The 16,562-nt window shown below is 47.3% G+C and overlaps 2 protein-coding genes across 4 annotated transcripts in view; one reads left to right on the top strand and one right to left on the bottom strand.

Annotated features, from left to right (window-relative positions):
* Positions 1-11,728: 11,728 nt before the first annotated feature.
* LOC112662531 (uncharacterized) overlaps positions 11,729-16,562 on the bottom strand; it is a 112,505-nt gene continuing 107,671 nt past the window's right edge. Inside the window, exons 2-3 of the mRNA XM_025451088.3 lie at positions 14,813-15,064; positions 11,729-12,722 (exon numbers count right to left, since the gene is read on the bottom strand). Of these exons, the coding sequence (XP_025306873.1) occupies positions 12,237-12,722; positions 14,813-15,064 (738 nt within the window). The 3' untranslated portion in view covers positions 11,729-12,236. The remainder of the gene's footprint in view (positions 12,723-14,812; positions 15,065-16,562) is intronic.
* ADCY8 (adenylate cyclase 8) overlaps positions 13,024-16,562 on the top strand; it is a 215,293-nt gene continuing 211,754 nt past the window's right edge. For 2 of the 3 annotated variants that reach the window (XM_049092736.1, XM_049092735.1), the window contains exon 1: positions 13,025-15,049. In XM_049092736.1, coding sequence (XP_048948693.1) covers positions 14,096-15,049 — 954 coding nt within the window. In that variant the 5' untranslated portion in view covers positions 13,025-14,095. Of the gene's footprint in view, positions 15,050-16,562 lie in introns of all 3 variants that reach the window. The other variant, XM_049092737.1, reaches the window with a different exon arrangement.

The raw sequence follows: 16,562 nt of genomic DNA, 5'->3' as shown, positions 1-16,562 counted from the left end.
GCATGACCAAATCCTGCCTTCTAGCCAGTCAACCTCACCAGAAACTGAAGCCAAAGGACGCAGCTTTATTTGTGATGACCTCCTTTCCGGTTCTGCAGCTACAGTGTCTAGACACTATTTATTGGCAACCTCCCTGGGGTTTGTAAGTACACTCGAGTCTAATTAATCAACCTGACTAGTAGTGTGCACAGTCGTTAAAGAGTAACCACAGCTTTAATGAAGACCAGAGAGTACCAGATGTCGTCCCCTTTGATCTTAACTTGGGCTATTTTGTCTCCTCCTCCCTGTTCTTTCCATTCCCTGCTTGGCTCCTCACTCATTTCCTGTTCTGCTCCTGCCTTTTCTCTTGTGACTTAGTGATGAGCACATGACCTTCAAAGCCTCTGTTGATATTGAGTCCTGTTTCTGAATCATGCAGATGAATCGCTGTTTGAGCCTGATAAGGCCTCAGTTTCCCCATTGGTATTGTGGGGGCTGATGATGACTGCCTCGCAGAGTTCTCATGTGGGTTCCCTATGGTAAAGCCTGTGGATGCATTGGGCTTACCCTCCTTTTCCCCTGCCTCCTGCCTCTCTTCCTCTTCCTCTATTCTTCCTTCCTCTTCCCCTTGAGGACAATGACATCAGAACTTTTGCTGCCTTCCTCCCCTTTTTCTCCTTCCTCCCTCCTTTCCTCTTCTTTTCACTTCCTTCTTTATTTCCTCCCTCCCACGTTCCCTCTCCCTTTCCAGGCTTCCTCCTTTGCTCACCCTCACCCTTTGCCACCGAAGTCATTGCAGGCACCATGGACTTGAGACTTCTCTGGGTGTCTGGCAAGGCTGGTAAATTTGTAAACAACTATAGCACAAAAATAGCACTTGAAGTGGCAAAGTGGATAGAGGTGTGTGTTGTTTGTGATGGCTGGAAAACTGTCTTTCTCTCACCTTCTTGGCTGGCAAGGAATATACAATGAAATGAGAGATGGAGGAGGCCAGGAGAATCTCCCCCCAAACGTCTTGGAGATTCTGGCTCCATGTTTGCAAGTACCTACCTGGAGGAAGATGAACCACTAAGCTAGTTACGCATGTACTGCTGTGGATGGAATTGTGTTCCTCCCACCATAGTCTGTGTTGAAGCCCTAACCCCCAGTGTGCTAGCATTTGGAGGGGAGGGCTTTGGAAGGTAATTAGGGTTAGAGGAAATCATGAAGGTGGGACCTTTGATGGAATTAATGGCTTTATAAACAGAAGAAGAGGGATCACACAGAGCAGGAAGGCAGACATCTGTGAGCCAGAAAGTAGGTTTTTACTGGGAACTGGATCAAGAAGCACCTTGATTGGACTTCCCAGTCTCAAGAACTATGAACGATAAATGTGTGTTGTTAGAGCCCCCAGCCTGTGGCATTTTGCTATGACAGCCTGAGCCGACTAACGCAGGTATGCTGTAACTTGCAGCTGAAAATAATACCAATCAATAACCTCTTGGCCTTTGGAAAGAAATTAGAGTTCCAACCCTTCCACAATCTGTATCTGAGTAGGGAAGTTATTCTGGATGCGTCCAGATGCATTGAAAGCACCCTCCTGACGCCCCTCCCTGACAGAGTGGCACCAACCCTGCTATTTACAAGGTGCTCTTAACAACTTATATCATGTACTCCTGAGAGGGGTTGCTCCAGAAGGAAGTGCCCTGATTAGAATCCAATTTAACAGTCTTAGGGCTATTGTCTTTCCTTTGCTAATTTTGAAGATTTTTTTTTTCACCAGCTCATACAAAGTGTGAGTTTTCTCCTGGCCTGGCTAACTCAGCTTGCATGGTTTGCCTCTATCAGCCACTAGTCAATTAGTTAGTTACCAACTAATGACTAAACTAGGTCATTTTCACAAATTCATTTGAAAGCTGTTTACTAAGTTTCTCTTATGTGCCAAACCCTGAGGAGACAGTGGCAAGTAAGGCAGAAAGGTCCTTGCCCCCAAGGAGAAAATGTTTTAGTCAGAGAAGGCAGAGAACAAGTAAAACAAGTAAATGTGATCATTGCAGATGATAAGATGTCCGACATGGGAAGTGAACAGATATTTTTGGTCAGAAAATTCTGGGGTCAGGTAACTTAAGGCAAGAATCACTCCTCTGAGGAGGTGAATTCTGAGTGAGACCAGAATGAGCCAGGCAAGCAGTGATCTGGAAAGAGACTCCAGACAGAAAGAACATCAAGCAAGAGTAAGAGGAGCTTGTCCTGTTCACCTTTTCTTCTTAGCTAATCAGTGAGTGTCAGTGTCCCAGGGCCTAGTGCAAGTGTCTCGTCCTGGTATCTCTACTGTCTATATCCATCCATCCATGAATGAGCAAATAAAGTGCAAGAAGTGAAATATCCCTAGTGCCATAGGAAGCTAGTGAGCAATTTTAAACTGAGAAGTGATATTGTCTTGTTTATGGGATAACCCCTACCTCAAATTCCTGATGACTGGCTCATTGTTGTTCTTATGGCTATGGTTTTGTTTTGGTTTTAAGAAACATACTTTAGGGCACCTGGGTGGATCACTCAGGGAAGCATCTCACTCTTGATTTTGGGTCATGATCTCAGGGTCGTGAGATTAAGTGACACACTGGGCTCCTCACTCGCATGGAATCTGCTTGAGATTCTCTCCCTTTCCCTCTTCCTCTGCCCCTCCCCCCTCCCTGCCCATGCTCTCTCTCTCTCTCTCTCTCTCTCTCAAATAAGTAAATAAAATCTTTTTAAAAAGAAAAAAGATAGATGTACTTTACTGGGACAGTCAGATAAAGTATCAGTTACCTATTGCTGCATAACAACTACAAGGGGCACCTGGGTGGCTTACTCCATTGAGCATCTGCCTTTGGCTCAGGTCATGATCCCAAGGTCCTGGATTGAGCCCCACATCAGGCTCCCAGCTCTATGGGAAGCCTGCTTCTCCCTGCCCCTGTTTCCTTCTCTCCTGCTCTTTGTCTCTCATGAATAAATAAATAAAATCTTTTTAAAAATAACCATAAAATTTAGGGGCTTGAAACCATAAACATCTGTTGTTTTACAGTTGATGTGGATCACAAATCCAAAAGCAACTTAACTGGGTGATTCTGGTTCATGGACTTCTAGATGCAAGGCTTGATTGGAGCAGGAAATTTCACTTCCAAATAGCTGCTGGAAGGGGGCATGCATTTCTTGCTGATTTTTAGTAGGAGGCCTTAGCTCCTCAATACATAGGATGCCTGAGGGTCCTCACAATATGGTGGCTGACTTCCCCAAGAGCAGGCAATGCAAGGGAGGGCTAACAGAATGGTCTAACCTTAGAAATGATGTGCAATTTCTGATGCATTCTATTGATCACAAAAACTGATTCTCATATGATAAGAGCATGAACATCAGGATGTGGGGGCTTCTTGGAGGTCATCTTAAAGTCTGGCTACCACAGATGAACCAAGGGGAGGTGACTGGATAGAGATGTACAGCTTGCTAGGCAAAGAGCTAATAGCAGCTATAAGATAATCTCTGTTTCTACTCAAGACCCACCTCCCACATGCTTCCTTGTATCAGATCTCTTGATCAGTAGAAAGGTGGCCATGTTCTGACTTAGGCGTAAGCATGGGATATAGTTCTGGCCAAGGACATATATATGGGAATCTTCTAGGGGGATCTGGAAAGACTTTTTCACCTCTGATAAGAAGGAGATAGGAGAAAGAGCAATTTCCTATCTCTGCTTTGATTTTTCCATGTGGTGCAAGAGGATGAATGCTAAAAGAGGCTGTAAACATCTTGGAACCATGAGGAAAAGGCCAAAGGAATTCTAGAGTTGCCAATACAAAGCCCCAGATATAACTGACTTCCTGAAACAAACCAGCAAATTTCTACATCCGTACTTCTTGTCATGTAATAAAAATAACCTTATTTGTTTAAGCCACTCTTGTTTGGATTTTCCCATCATTTATTGTCATTCTAACTCATAAAGACATCTAACCCAGATATAGGAGGCCAGGGAGACATTCCCTGGAGGAAATGGTATCCATGCTAAGAGCAGAAGGATGGGCAGGAAGACACTCCAGGAAACAGGAGCAGCAAACCCCTAGATTCAAGGAGAAGGGAGAGCAAGATATGTTTGGGGAGCTGAATGTAGTCCAGTGTTGCCAAAGGTCTGAGGGAAAGATGGGCAGCAATGGGAGAGGACACTGGAGAGGAACAGTCCTAGAGACATTTGTCTTTGATTGTAAGGCAGAGAAGGGCAAAGAAGAGTCATTGCACTGTTTTAAGCAGGGAGCTACATGTTGGCCTGAGCAAAGGGAGGTGGGGAGTTGTTCTTTGGTTGATACAAAGTTTCAGTCATGTAGGATGGCAAGGGGGTTTTGGGAATATGCTGCACAGCAACCTGCATGTAGTTGAAGGTATTGTATTGGAAATTTGGAAATTGCTGGGAGGGTGAATTTTATGTTGTGTGTTTTTTTCCACAATAAAAAAGAGTGGTACATTCATATACATACACACACACACATATACATACATATATATTTGTTTGAGAGAAAGAGCACGGGCAGGAGAGGGCCAGAGGGAGAGGGAAAAGCAGACTCCTCATTGAGCGAAGAGCCAGACAGGGGCTCCATCCCAGAACCCTGAGATCATGACCTGAGCTGAAGGCAGACGCTTAACCGACTAAGCCACCCAGGCACCCCAACACATTCATATTTTTAGTTTAGAATGATCACAGCAGCTGGAGAAAGGAGGCAGGCTATAACTAGAGAGACATGTCTGTTTACTACCATCATCTAGGTGAGAGAAGATGTGGCTAGAAATTAAAAAAAAAAAAAAACAGCAGTGGAAGTGGAAGAAATAGAAGAAAGTTGTCATCTACTCTATCAGTAGTTAACAGATCTTATTAATAGAGTGGATGAGGTAGGATAAGGTCTTAAATATTGAACATTTGCTACATGTGTTATACTGTACCATGTGTTATACTTTATGATAAATTGCCTTTAGTTTTCGCAAAACCTGGCAAAGTTGATATTTTCTCCCCTATTATGAAAGTTTGAAAGGTTAAGGAATTGGTCAATGTCATGGAGATAGTACCTTGTAAAGTTAGAACTGAAGAATGAGTCTTCTTGACTAAAAAATCAACTCATTCCACTAAACTACGGCTTTAGGTAAACATATTTTTGTAAGATTATTTATTTATTTATTTATTTAAGAGCGAGTATTGTGTGTGTGCATAAGCAGGGAGGAGAAGCAGACTCACTGCAGGGAGCAGGGAGCCTCACACAGGACTTGATCCCAGGGTTCTGGGATCATGACCAGAGCTGAAGGCAGGCGCCCAACCCACTGAGCCACCCAGGTGCTCCATAAGCATAATATTTAATGATTCTAGAAAGCATCTGAGGACTAGACCAACCATTTCCAAACATTCATTTATTTCTATGTAGTGTGTGTATATGTGTAGCTCACACTATCCAAATCTATTTGATTCGTATTTGTATAACAATTCAAATATCAATTTGAGGAGTAAGAAATACCATGTTAAACTAAAGTTTATGTTTTGTGGATTTCAAGTATTGTAACACCAAGAACTTGATAAGAGCCTTTTTCTGAAATTTTATCAAAGTTTCTTTTGTTCTTTACTTCAGAGAGGAAGAATTTGGATGCTAAAAAATGCCTTTGTATGGAGTAGCAAGACATAATTGTTATTATTCTATTTTAGTCCCTTTTATTTATTCTTTAAATGCTAATTGTGACCCATCAAGTAATTTTGCAGTCTCTGATTTGGTTGGAATCCACAGTGTAAAATATATATATGTATATATATATTTTATATATATATAGATAGATTGGGAGGAGGAATGAATCTCATACACTTGTATATATAAATCATATTTTGAGATATTAATTCATGGGGTTCACTTTTGTGTGCTCCTCTTTTTCCTTGTCTTCATTCAAGCGTTTTTAAAATTATTTCCATAAAGAGGGAGCAGAAAGCAAAAGCAATCTTTTCATCTTTTGTTTTTACAAAAATATAATCCCCAAAGAGAACTCTAGAGTTACAAGAAGCATAAAGTGTCAGGAGGAACACATGTGCATGGGGAAAATCAGATGGGCTTGGAGGAAACATAAAGCGAAGATTTTCATTAGTGTAAAGGGGATACTCCCAAGCTGGAGCAGGAAGAGAGACTGACACAAGGATGGACAGAGAGAAACAGAAAAAGCAAGCATGTCTTAAGTAATGGCTTTTCAGTAGTGCCCTGGAGAGGATTCATCACCCCAGAGAGGAAGGGCAATGTGCTACATCCAGCACATGGGACAGAGGCAGACCTATGAAGACTCTCCCACAGAGACCATGAGAAAAGAACAAAAGACCCACTGCCTCAGTGGTGACCTTTATGAATGTAGAGCTGAAGACCACAGGGCATGCACATTCATGGGTGCACACTCTACTCCTGACACACCTGGGCACTGCTGCAACAGCCTAGAACCGGGGCATCTCTCCGGAGGGTACAAATGAAAGCCTCAAGAAGGATGTGAGTTAAAAGTCTCGCCAACTGGATAAAAACAGAAATACATTGATTTTTGAAAGAAATATATTTATTATACACTCGTTTAAGGGACAGATCCATATATACCACTTCATAAATGTGTATAAATATTTATATTATAATGTCATCTATAAATTTTTAGCTTAATATTCTACGTAGATTCCCAAAGGTTTCCTGGGGCGTGTGTGTCAGTAATGGGGGTGAAATATTTACAAAGTAAGATGTTTTGTGTTATTGAAATAGCACTCAGGTAGGTTTTTTTTTCCCAAGAGAATGAGGAAAATGATCTGCTTTACTTCCCATGGAGTCTGATCATTTTGTCCCAAGACTTCATATGTGTGTCAAATTAAAAAGCAGGTCTTAAACCATGGCCAAAAGAGGGTCTGGTCATATGGGTGAGCTAGCTGGAAATTCTCATATTTTTTCTTTCATTGTTACCACTTTTAGCTAACTTCACAGTTTCTCCAATGGGCAGTATACGTGTGTGTTCTTGTCCTATGATTTCAGTAAGTGAAGCCTTAGTAAGTGATGTCATTCATAGTAAGCTCATGCTGTAATTAAGCGAAAGACAAGGGAATCATCTTCTTTAAAAAAGATTATTTATTTATTTATTTGTTTATTTATTTATTTATTTAAATAAATTCCTCTGCAGGAGAGGGGCAGAGGAAGAGAATCTCAAGCAGACCCCACAACCTTTGGGACCTGATGCTGGGCTTAATCTCACCACCCTGAGATCATGACCTGAGCTGAAAACAAGAGTCCAACTCTCAACTGATTGATTCTACCGGGAATGTGTCTTTTAAGAAGAAAAGAATATTTAAGTCCCTTTAAGATGTCTTCCTCCCATTTGACAAATTTATGAATTCTACATATAAATATGGTGTTTCAGAATTATTTTCCCTCTGATGAGACTCTCTTCCCCTTCTAGGCACCAACATCCAATTTAAACTAGTTTCTGTGAAGACCCAAAATGTACACAAAAGGTCTTTTTTTTTTCTCTCTCTTGCATTTTTCAAGGCAAAGAAAATACAAGATAGAAACAGGATGGATACTTTGTTTTTCCTATTAGACATTGCATTGCATTCCAGATGAAATGTGGGTCCAAGGTTTTTAATTCATACACTGTTTCCATGGATGAACCCTACTTACTTTATTAATTTAAATAAGGTTGACACACAGTGTTATATTAGTTTTAGGGTACAGCATAATGATTCGACATTTACATACACTTTGAATAATGGCCGTGATAAAAAAGTAAGCCCTACTTACTTTACCCATTGACTTTTTCCTGGACTTCCATCAAAGCAGTTAATAAGGCCTTTGATATTTCCTAAGAGTAACGCTTGCAGGCAAAACAGGCATGTCCTCCCCCCACTTGCAGCTTTATTGAGGTATATTCGAATATAAAAAAAAAATGTGCATATTTAAAACTTGTAAAACTTGGTATAAAATGTGAGTTCATCACCACAATCGAGTTGACACATCTGTCACTGCATTTTGTTACCATTTGCTTTGTTTTTTGTGTGTGGTGTGTGGTGTACATTTAAGATGTTCCTCTTCACTAATTTCATGTACTCTTCCTTTAAGGATTTCCAGCTTTGGAAGCTGCCCTGTCACAAACACCCTCCTTCCCCTTGGAAACAGGATCTCTCTGGTTTCAGGTCCCCTTCCTGAACTGAGTCCATCTTTTCTTTTACATGTGAATATTTTATGTCTTTAGTGAGTGGCAGGGTTTCTACGGGTATCTTGAAAAGGGCCCAGGGCTAATAAAATTTAAATTTATGTATTAATATACTTAACCTACAAAGTCAAAGATGCATTGGAGGAAAACAGATTTCCTTTTCTTTTTTTTTTTTTAAAGCTCTAATTTTTTTTTAATTTATTTATGATAGTCACAGAGAGAGAGAGCGGCAGAGACATAGGCAGAGGGAGAAGCAGGCTCCATGCACCGGGAGCCTGATGTGGGATTCGATCCCGGGTCTCCAGGATCGCGCCCTGGGCCAAAGGCAGGCGCCAAACCGCTGCGCCACCCAGGGATCCCCCAGATTTCCTTTTCTTAAACGCACCTCTGTAAATGTGGCCAGTGGTATGCATTGGCATCACAAGGCAAACAATAGTATGTTCTAATGGGACAAGAGGATGCTTTCCCACCACTACTCAAAGGAAGTAAACAAAAGCAATTATTTTGGTTAAATCCAGTATGTGAAAAATCTGCTTTTTCACAAACTGTAGAAACAGCATCTGTGGATTGAACCGCACAAAACCTAACAGACCCTCTACCCAGACAAGAATTAGTTCTGTTACTTGTATCTGCCATTCGGGGTCAAGCTACCAGACTTCTCAAAGCCTAAAGATTTCAAAAGTCTCTTACTTAATTTGCATTTGGAAAGTCCAAAAATATCTGACATTTTCATTTCTATCAGTATTATTTAAATTAGGTCAACATTTGTTGACTACTCTGACAGCATTTTTACAAAGTGAATGCTAGAATTATACAATCTAAATTTATTTGCTGGAAAAAAAATAAATTTATTTGCTGGAATTTTGTTATCTATTAACCATGAGATCCCAGGCAAGTTACTTAGCCACATGGAGCCTCAGTATCTTAGCCAGTAAAATGGAAATAACACTTTTTCTCTTTAACTCAGAGAACTGCTGTGATGCTTAAATGGGATGTTTGTAAAGGTCTAAAGTGCTCAGTAAATTGTTGCTAATCTATTTTTTCACTCTTAAAGGTTTTATTTATTTATTCATCAGAGACACAGAGAGAGAGAGGCAGAGACATAGGCAGAGAGAGAAGCAGGCTCCACACAGGTCCTAGGTTGAAGGCAGGCACTCAACCCCTGAGCCACCCAGGCGTCCCAGTTGTTGCTAATCTTATTATCTTCACGTACACATGTGAAAATTAATAAAGGGAAACCTCAGTAAAGTCAGGGAGGGAGGCAGGAAGAGCAAGCCATAACCGGCAGAATTACAACTACAGGAAAAATTGTAATGTAGACTCCAAAGAAAAATCATCAACAGATAAGAATGATCAGTTCCAAGTCCCCAAGAGGTAAGACCTACACCGAATCTTCAAGAAATCCTCTACCCCTGCAACTTACCCATGAGAAACTGGCATCACCCCAAACTCTTGCCTTTCTCCAAAAGACTTGCTTTCAAATCAACCCTCCCCAACTTTCTCCTTCTCCTTATAAAATAGCATTCCTCTCCGTTGTCTGTTGGACTGACCTGTGTTTTTTCCATAGCTTGTATGTCCCAAATTGCTATTCCCAAGTAAACCTGTTTTTTTTTTTTTCCTAGTAAAATAACTGATGGCTTCGTGTTTATGATTAATGCCATAGTTGCTAGAAACTGGAGGTGAAAAAAGAAAGAAAGAAACTGGAGGTAATGGGGCCAAGGAAAATCAGTTCTCCCCTTCAATGCATTCACTGCTTCATGGGGAGACATGAGAGACAAATGGGTAAGGAAGTGGGGGCAGAGCCAGTCCCCATAGTAAGTGCCACACCAGCAGTACCAGAACAGACTCGCAGACAACAGAGATGGGTCCACCAAGAAGACAAGGCGGTAAAGTGATCAAACACGTGTATCTGGAGTCTTAGGAATTGCAACCCAACTTCTGATACAGAAGGCGCAGAATCCACAGAAGTCCAACACATGCCCCTGAAGAATGTGAAAGTGGTACCAGGGTTTATAAAGGCAAGGTTACATAAGTTGTTTTGAAAGAATTGTGATTGGTGCTGGCAAAGTTTAAACTGACTTCCTATACATGGTTGGTTATTTGGCTAACAGGTGTTACATTATCTCTATTTTAGTCCATAGTAGGAGGATGTGTTCCAGAAGGTGGTAGATTTGCAATTGACAAAAGTCAAAAGTTCTGAGAATTACAACAGGGGATGTGCCTAGCCCCTACTTCCTTGAGATCCTTCTGACTCTATTTTGAGTGACTCCTTTTAGCAATGCTTCCTCCTTTTGGAAGCTTCTTTCACAGAAGGAAGTTCTGAATTTTCACAGGGAATAACAGGAAAGGATTTGTGCAGAGACACTGTCCAGGCTTTGAAGGATGAGGTGAATAGTATTTTGTGGGAAGGAAATGGCTGGGGAGATAGAAAGATACGGGGACAGTCCAAGAGAAGGCAACTGTGTATAAAAAGATAGTGAGTTTGCAAAGCATTGTCCCTGAACATAGCAGAGAACCACCCATAATAAATATGCAGGGAGTAAGTGATCACATGACCAGATGCCCATTGTAGCCTCAAAGCAGTTTGTTACCTTAAATGATCATCATTTGGTGGTTTGCATTCTCCAAAAAGTCTCTCAATATTTGTGTAATGCCAACACTGTCATTCGAAAACAGAATGTTTTGGGGGCTGCATGGCACTGTATCATCCCAACAAGAAGAATTGGATCTAGTTGTCATCCATGCTCTTGTTTAAAACAACCTGTTCTAACACCCCTTATGGCAAAGGAACTTTCAGAGGAGTCAGTTGACCAGATGCAACATTTTCTCCCTGATATTTTAGGTTCAACCTGAGTCTATTAAATTCTTTTTTTTTTTTCTGTAGCATGCTATGCTCATTCATCAGCTTGAGTCATTTTATCTGATTGGGTCCAGTCTCCCCCTCTTTGGCATGCCTTCTTTGCTGCTGAATAAATCATCCTGGGATATGTCCAGGAGGAAGATTTTCATAGGAAAGTTCCATCTGCATTCAACCTCTCATTTATTCAGGCTGAGTTCTCAGGCTCCCAAGGAGAAAGATTGAGAAAATAAAGAGGTGTCTTCCACTGCCAAGTTTACTAATATGGTCATTAGCACAGATGACTTGGGGCAGTGCCTGCAGGGAGAGGACACAGCTGGGCACACATCCTGGCATACGGTCTGCAAGAACCAGTCTCCCTCCCCCACCAGCCTTCTGCCCTCTTGGGGTCTCTCTTCAAGTCAAGACACTCCTTACTCCCCACCCCCACCCCTTCACTCCCCCACTCCCCACCCCCCACCAGACTTTCAGGAGAGCTGGAGAGGCTGATGAGTCCAAGCAATTCAGAAAGGGAGAAGCAAGCAGTGTTTCTTTTCGGCGACGATGATCATTAAGGTCTAGATAACTGCACAACTGAGTTTTGGGGAGCGCTTTGCCCTTAACCCCAGCCCCTTGGGAGTGGGACAGCTACTCCGGGAGATCTTTATAGTTACATTAATTCATCCACAAACCAGCTTAAAAATAGAACCGACCTTCTTTCTATTTAAAACCGAGCATTTAATTTTGTTCTCTTGAGAAATGGTAGACTGACAACTCTAAAGGTCTGGGATTAAAGGAGTCTTTTTGAGGGTGTATATCACATCCCAGAAATCTACTGTTATGGGAGACGGGGAAATGTTAGCCTTCTCTCTTGGGAGTCTCTATACAAGGCAACGGACCGGTTCTGGATTTAAACGGAAACGCATGTGTGTGGATAAGAAAGAATAAAAAGAAAAGAATTGGATCCTGTGTTTCTGGGACACAGTGGACACAAATAACCCTTGGCGATGGAGTCTGCGGCTGGGGAGGGGACCTAATCTAGAGCTATTCCTGCTCAGGGCAGGCGGAGAGAGGGGAGTTCCTCCTCGGGAGAGCAGGGGAAAATCGCTGGTTCCGGAGGGCTGCGGGGGCAGCCTGGCGGTCTCCTGGGCTTGCACGGGACGCCACGGGGAGCCGAGAAAGCGCCCGGGGCCTGACGTCATTGGCCATCAGCTGACTGTGCTCAGGGCCCGGGCCCCGCTGGCTGCAGCCGCAGTCGCTCGCGGTGGCGGAGGTGGCGGCCACCGCGGCTCCGCCACCTGCAGCCGGGCTCGGGGCTGCGGCCGCTACGCTTTGCCCCGGGCGCGGAGTCCAGAGGGCGGGAAACCGGGGCTGCAGCGGGCGGCTGGCAATGCGTTCCGCGCGTCCCCGTCTCTCTCCCCCTACTGTCAGCAGGGAGAAACTTGGTGTGCGCGGCGCTCGGGGGACGAGCCCCCCACCCCTCCGGATGGGGGTAGGAAAGGCTCTGGCTGGAAGCGGTCTCTGCATTTGCAGCGCGAGAGCTGGTTTCGCCAAAAGACGCCCGGGTGGTGGTGGTGGGGTGGGGTGGGGGCTGCGGGGGGGATGGAAAGGAGACCCCCTGTTTCATCGCGCTGGGCTCTCGGAGTCCGTGGGCAGAGCGGCCTACGAGAGTCCTGGCTCTGCACCTGCCGAGGACTGGAGCCAGTGCCTAAAAAGAAAAAAAAAATGTATATATATATATATATGTATATAGTGGAGGAACCGGCCCGCGCGGCCAGCTGGAGCGCTGGATGCCCGCGCGGGGGGAGGCCGGGGCGCGCGCGGTCGCCCTCACCCACGCCAGCCTGCGCGTGCGGCTGCCTCCGAGACCCGGGGCGTCCTGGCCAGGTCTGGGTGCCAGCTCCCCGCCGCCTCCACCCCCGCCCGCCCGGTTCCGGGGGCGTGGCTCGGCGTGGGGGCGGGTTTAAGTCGCCGCGGGTGTCTGACCGATCTGACAGGTCTCCAAATTGCTCCCTGCCGCCGGGTGCCCGCAGCCCGCTTGGGAGCGCGCCGGGGTGGCACGCGGCGGGTCCCTGGATCCGGTGGCGTCTCCGTCGCCTGCCCCGCGGCTTCGGGCCTCCCTCCTCGCCGCACCCGCCCAGCCGCCGTTCTTGGCCTCAGGGATCCGCACCCGGTGGCTTCTCGGCGTCCACAGGGCCATTGGCTTCGGATCCCCACTTTCTCCTGCGCCCCCCCTCCCTCCCGGGCCTCCCAGCTCCCGGCCCAAATGGACTCCGAAGAGCGAAGTGGAGGGAACGGGAACAGTGGGCTCCGACCCCTCGGAGGCACAGCTGGAAGGGCCGACCTCGCCTTCTAGCCGCGACTGGGACCCCGCCGCCCTCCCGCTTCCCCGAGGGATGCGACGGGCCAGAGCCAGCGCCGCGCTGTCAGCCCTCGGAGAGGAGACGGCCAGAGATGCGCCGAGGAGGGAGCCCCAGCACACCCCCTGCGCCAAATTAACTGTCTGGTGACTCGCTCGCCCCGAGGCTCCCACCTCTCCGCCTTCCGCGGGGCACCCCTCCACCCCCACGCCTCCCCCTTCTCTGCCCCCGCCCCCCAAGCTCCGCCCCGGCTCCCCATCCCGGCGCAATGGAGTTCTCCGAAGGGTTCTGCTCCGGCCACAGCGGCTAACTTCGCACCCGCCGCCGCCGCCGCCGCCGCTCCCCCTCGGGTCGGGGGTGCCCCGAGCCCAGTGCCGCAGCCCGGACCCGCCCGGCGCGCAGCAGAGCGCAGCACGGCGCCCAGGCGCCTCTCGGAGAGCCAAGGCTGCGCCAAGACGCAGAGCCGAGGAGCGGCCGGGAAGCCCGAGCCGGAGAAGGGGGCTGCGTGGCTCCGAGCGCCCGCGCCCGCGCCCGCGCGCATCCCAGCCGCGCCGTGGGGCAGGGGTCCGCGGCGACCCTCCGGGCGCCCTTTGCTCCGGGGCGCACTATGACCTGACGCGCGGGGGGCGGGGGGCCTCCTGTCCTGGGCTCGCGCGAGCGGGGCCGCGGGGCGGCCGCCGGGTCCCCGGGACCCGTCCCCCAGGCGCCTCGGCCCGGCGCCATGGAGCTCTCCGAGGTGCGCTGCCTGGGCGGCAGCGAGGAGCTCTACACCATCCACCCGACGCCCCCGGCCGGCGACGGCGGCGGCAGCGCTCGGCCGCAGCGGCTGCTATGGCAAACGGCGGTGCGGCACATCACGGAGCAGCGCTTCATGCACGGGCACCGGGGCGGCGGCGGCGGCGGGAGCAGAGGCTCCGGCAAAGCCGCGGCCCCTGCGGGCGGCGGCCCCAACCACCCCGCGGCGCAGCTGTGCGGAGACGCGGCGCTGCCCCTCTACTCGCTGGGCCCCGCGGAGAGGGCGCACGGCACCGGGGGCACCAAAGTCTTCCCGGAGCGCAGCGGCAGCGGCAGCGGCAGCGGCGGCGGGGGCGACCTGGGCTTCCTGCACCTCGACTGCGCCCCGAGCAACTCGGATTTCTTCCTCAGCGGGGGCTACAGCTACCGAGGGGTCATTTTCCCCACTCTGCGCAACTCTTTCAAGTCCCGGGATCTGGAGCGCCTCTACCAGCGCTATTTCCTGGGCCAGAGGCGCAAATCCGAAGTGGTGATGAACGTGCTGGACGTGCTGACCAAACTCACCCTCTTGGTCCTCCACTTGAGCCTGGCCTCGGCCCCCATGGACCCGCTCAAGGGCATCCTCCTGGGCTTCTTCACGGGCATCGAGGTGGTGATCTGCGCCCTGGTGGTGGTCAGGAAGGACACCACCTCGCACACGTACCTGCAGTACAGCGGTGTGGTCACTTGGGTGGCCATGACCACCCAGATCTTGGCAGCAGGCCTCGGCTATGGGCTTCTGGGTGATGGCATCGGCTACGTCCTCTTCACGCTGTTCGCCACCTACAGCATGCTGCCACTGCCGCTCACCTGGGCCATCCTGGCCGGCCTGGGCACCTCGCTGCTGCAGGTGGTCCTGCAGGTGGTCATCCCCCGGCTGGCGGTCATTTCCATCAACCAGGTAACTACTGCCTGCCTAGCTCTTCCCTCCCCTTGTCTCCCCTGGGTTATTTAGGAATAGCTTTTGGAGAGGCCCGCTTGCCTGGCTCATTTGGAGGCCCCTCCCCCAGCCTGGCGCAGTGCCCTGCACTTGGGAGGTCCTGGGTGTTGGGGGGATGGTGTTTCACCCATCTTAGAGGAGTTGGAAGTAAATGACCTCTAAAGTTTCTTCCAGCCCTGCCTTTCTCTTCTGCTTCTGTGAGTAATTCTTCTCTGTCGCCAGCTAAGAATCAGCCTTCTTTCTGTTCTGCACACTTCCCCCAGGATCTGTAGTCTCAGGAGCAGGAGACAGAGGGGAGGAGATGCACCCCGATTTAGAAGGTGACCCATTCCTTAACAGCTTTTACTCACAAGAGTCGCAGCAGGCTGTTTTAAGGGACTTTGGGATTCAGAGTTGGGATTCTGTGCCACAAACCCTCAATTCTAGGAGGAAATAATAACATGTGTTGAATAATAATTGCTGGTGGGGCCCCTGCATATGTTGTATCATCCAGTTTTTCCGACAATTCCATGATACGTATTTTACTTAGGAATTCTTTACTGCGTTGGTGATCTAAAAGGATATCTTGTCTTATTTTGGGGGATCCAAACCCAGTGCTTTGCATCCATCAGCCTCATCTGGGGCTGGTAGGGTGGGCAGGGAAGTGTCTTTGTAAAAAATGCAAGTTTTGCTTAATTGATAAAGGGCATTTTGATGTAGATGGTCTGAAATATTTAGGTGGAACCTGACCCTCCATCTCTTTTCTTCCTTTCTTCCTGTCTTTCCCTTTAAATATGGATGTGTTACTGGGAACAGAGTTCCCATTGTCTGTGAAGGAGAACGTAGATAGTGACTTTAGTGTTGAAATCCATTAAAATCAATAGATAATTAATGGTCTGGCACTTTGTTTGCCAAATCCTTGGTAGGTAGCAGAAGACTGAATTTGGGGAGTTTCTCCATAAAAATGAGGGAAGCATGTCAGCTGAAATGTTTCCACATAGGAGACTGACACAGGTGCTTGGACAAGGGCCTGCTTTGTATGTTTCTGCTCCAGACTCAGCTTCTGCACCACTTTACTCTATTGGAAGCTTAAAAACTCCTCTTCCTTGTGTTTGGGTTTGAATATATCATTGAATAACCAGGTACAACACCTCGGAAAGCTGCTCGTGCTTTCTGGAATGCTGGCACCTATAGAGCGCTTTGCCCATCATTGACCTTCTGGGCTTCTAGTGGATTAGGGATTCTCTGTCTTCTCTGATGGCTCTGTATACCTTTGCTCAGGTTCCTTACCTGTTTGGCTGCTTTTAAAGTGCTTTTTGAAGTCTTCTTGGGTAGAACAGAGTATTATAAAGTGCTTGGCTGTGATCATTAGGCATGCAGTGGGAGGTGAGAGGCTCTGTTTGTAAGGGCTGGTCAGCTAAACTTCTTATTAAAGACAGCAATGAATATTTTCTTGAAATCATGGTTAACCTTTCATACGCACCTCTGATAGGGA

Source organism: Canis lupus, chromosome 13, assembly GCF_003254725.2.
Source record: "Canis lupus dingo isolate Sandy chromosome 13, ASM325472v2, whole genome shotgun sequence".
Lineage (NCBI taxonomy): Eukaryota > Metazoa > Chordata > Mammalia > Carnivora > Canidae > Canis > Canis lupus.
Note: the sequence above shows the minus strand (reverse complement) of the source record. Positions and strands in the feature narration are given on the sequence as shown.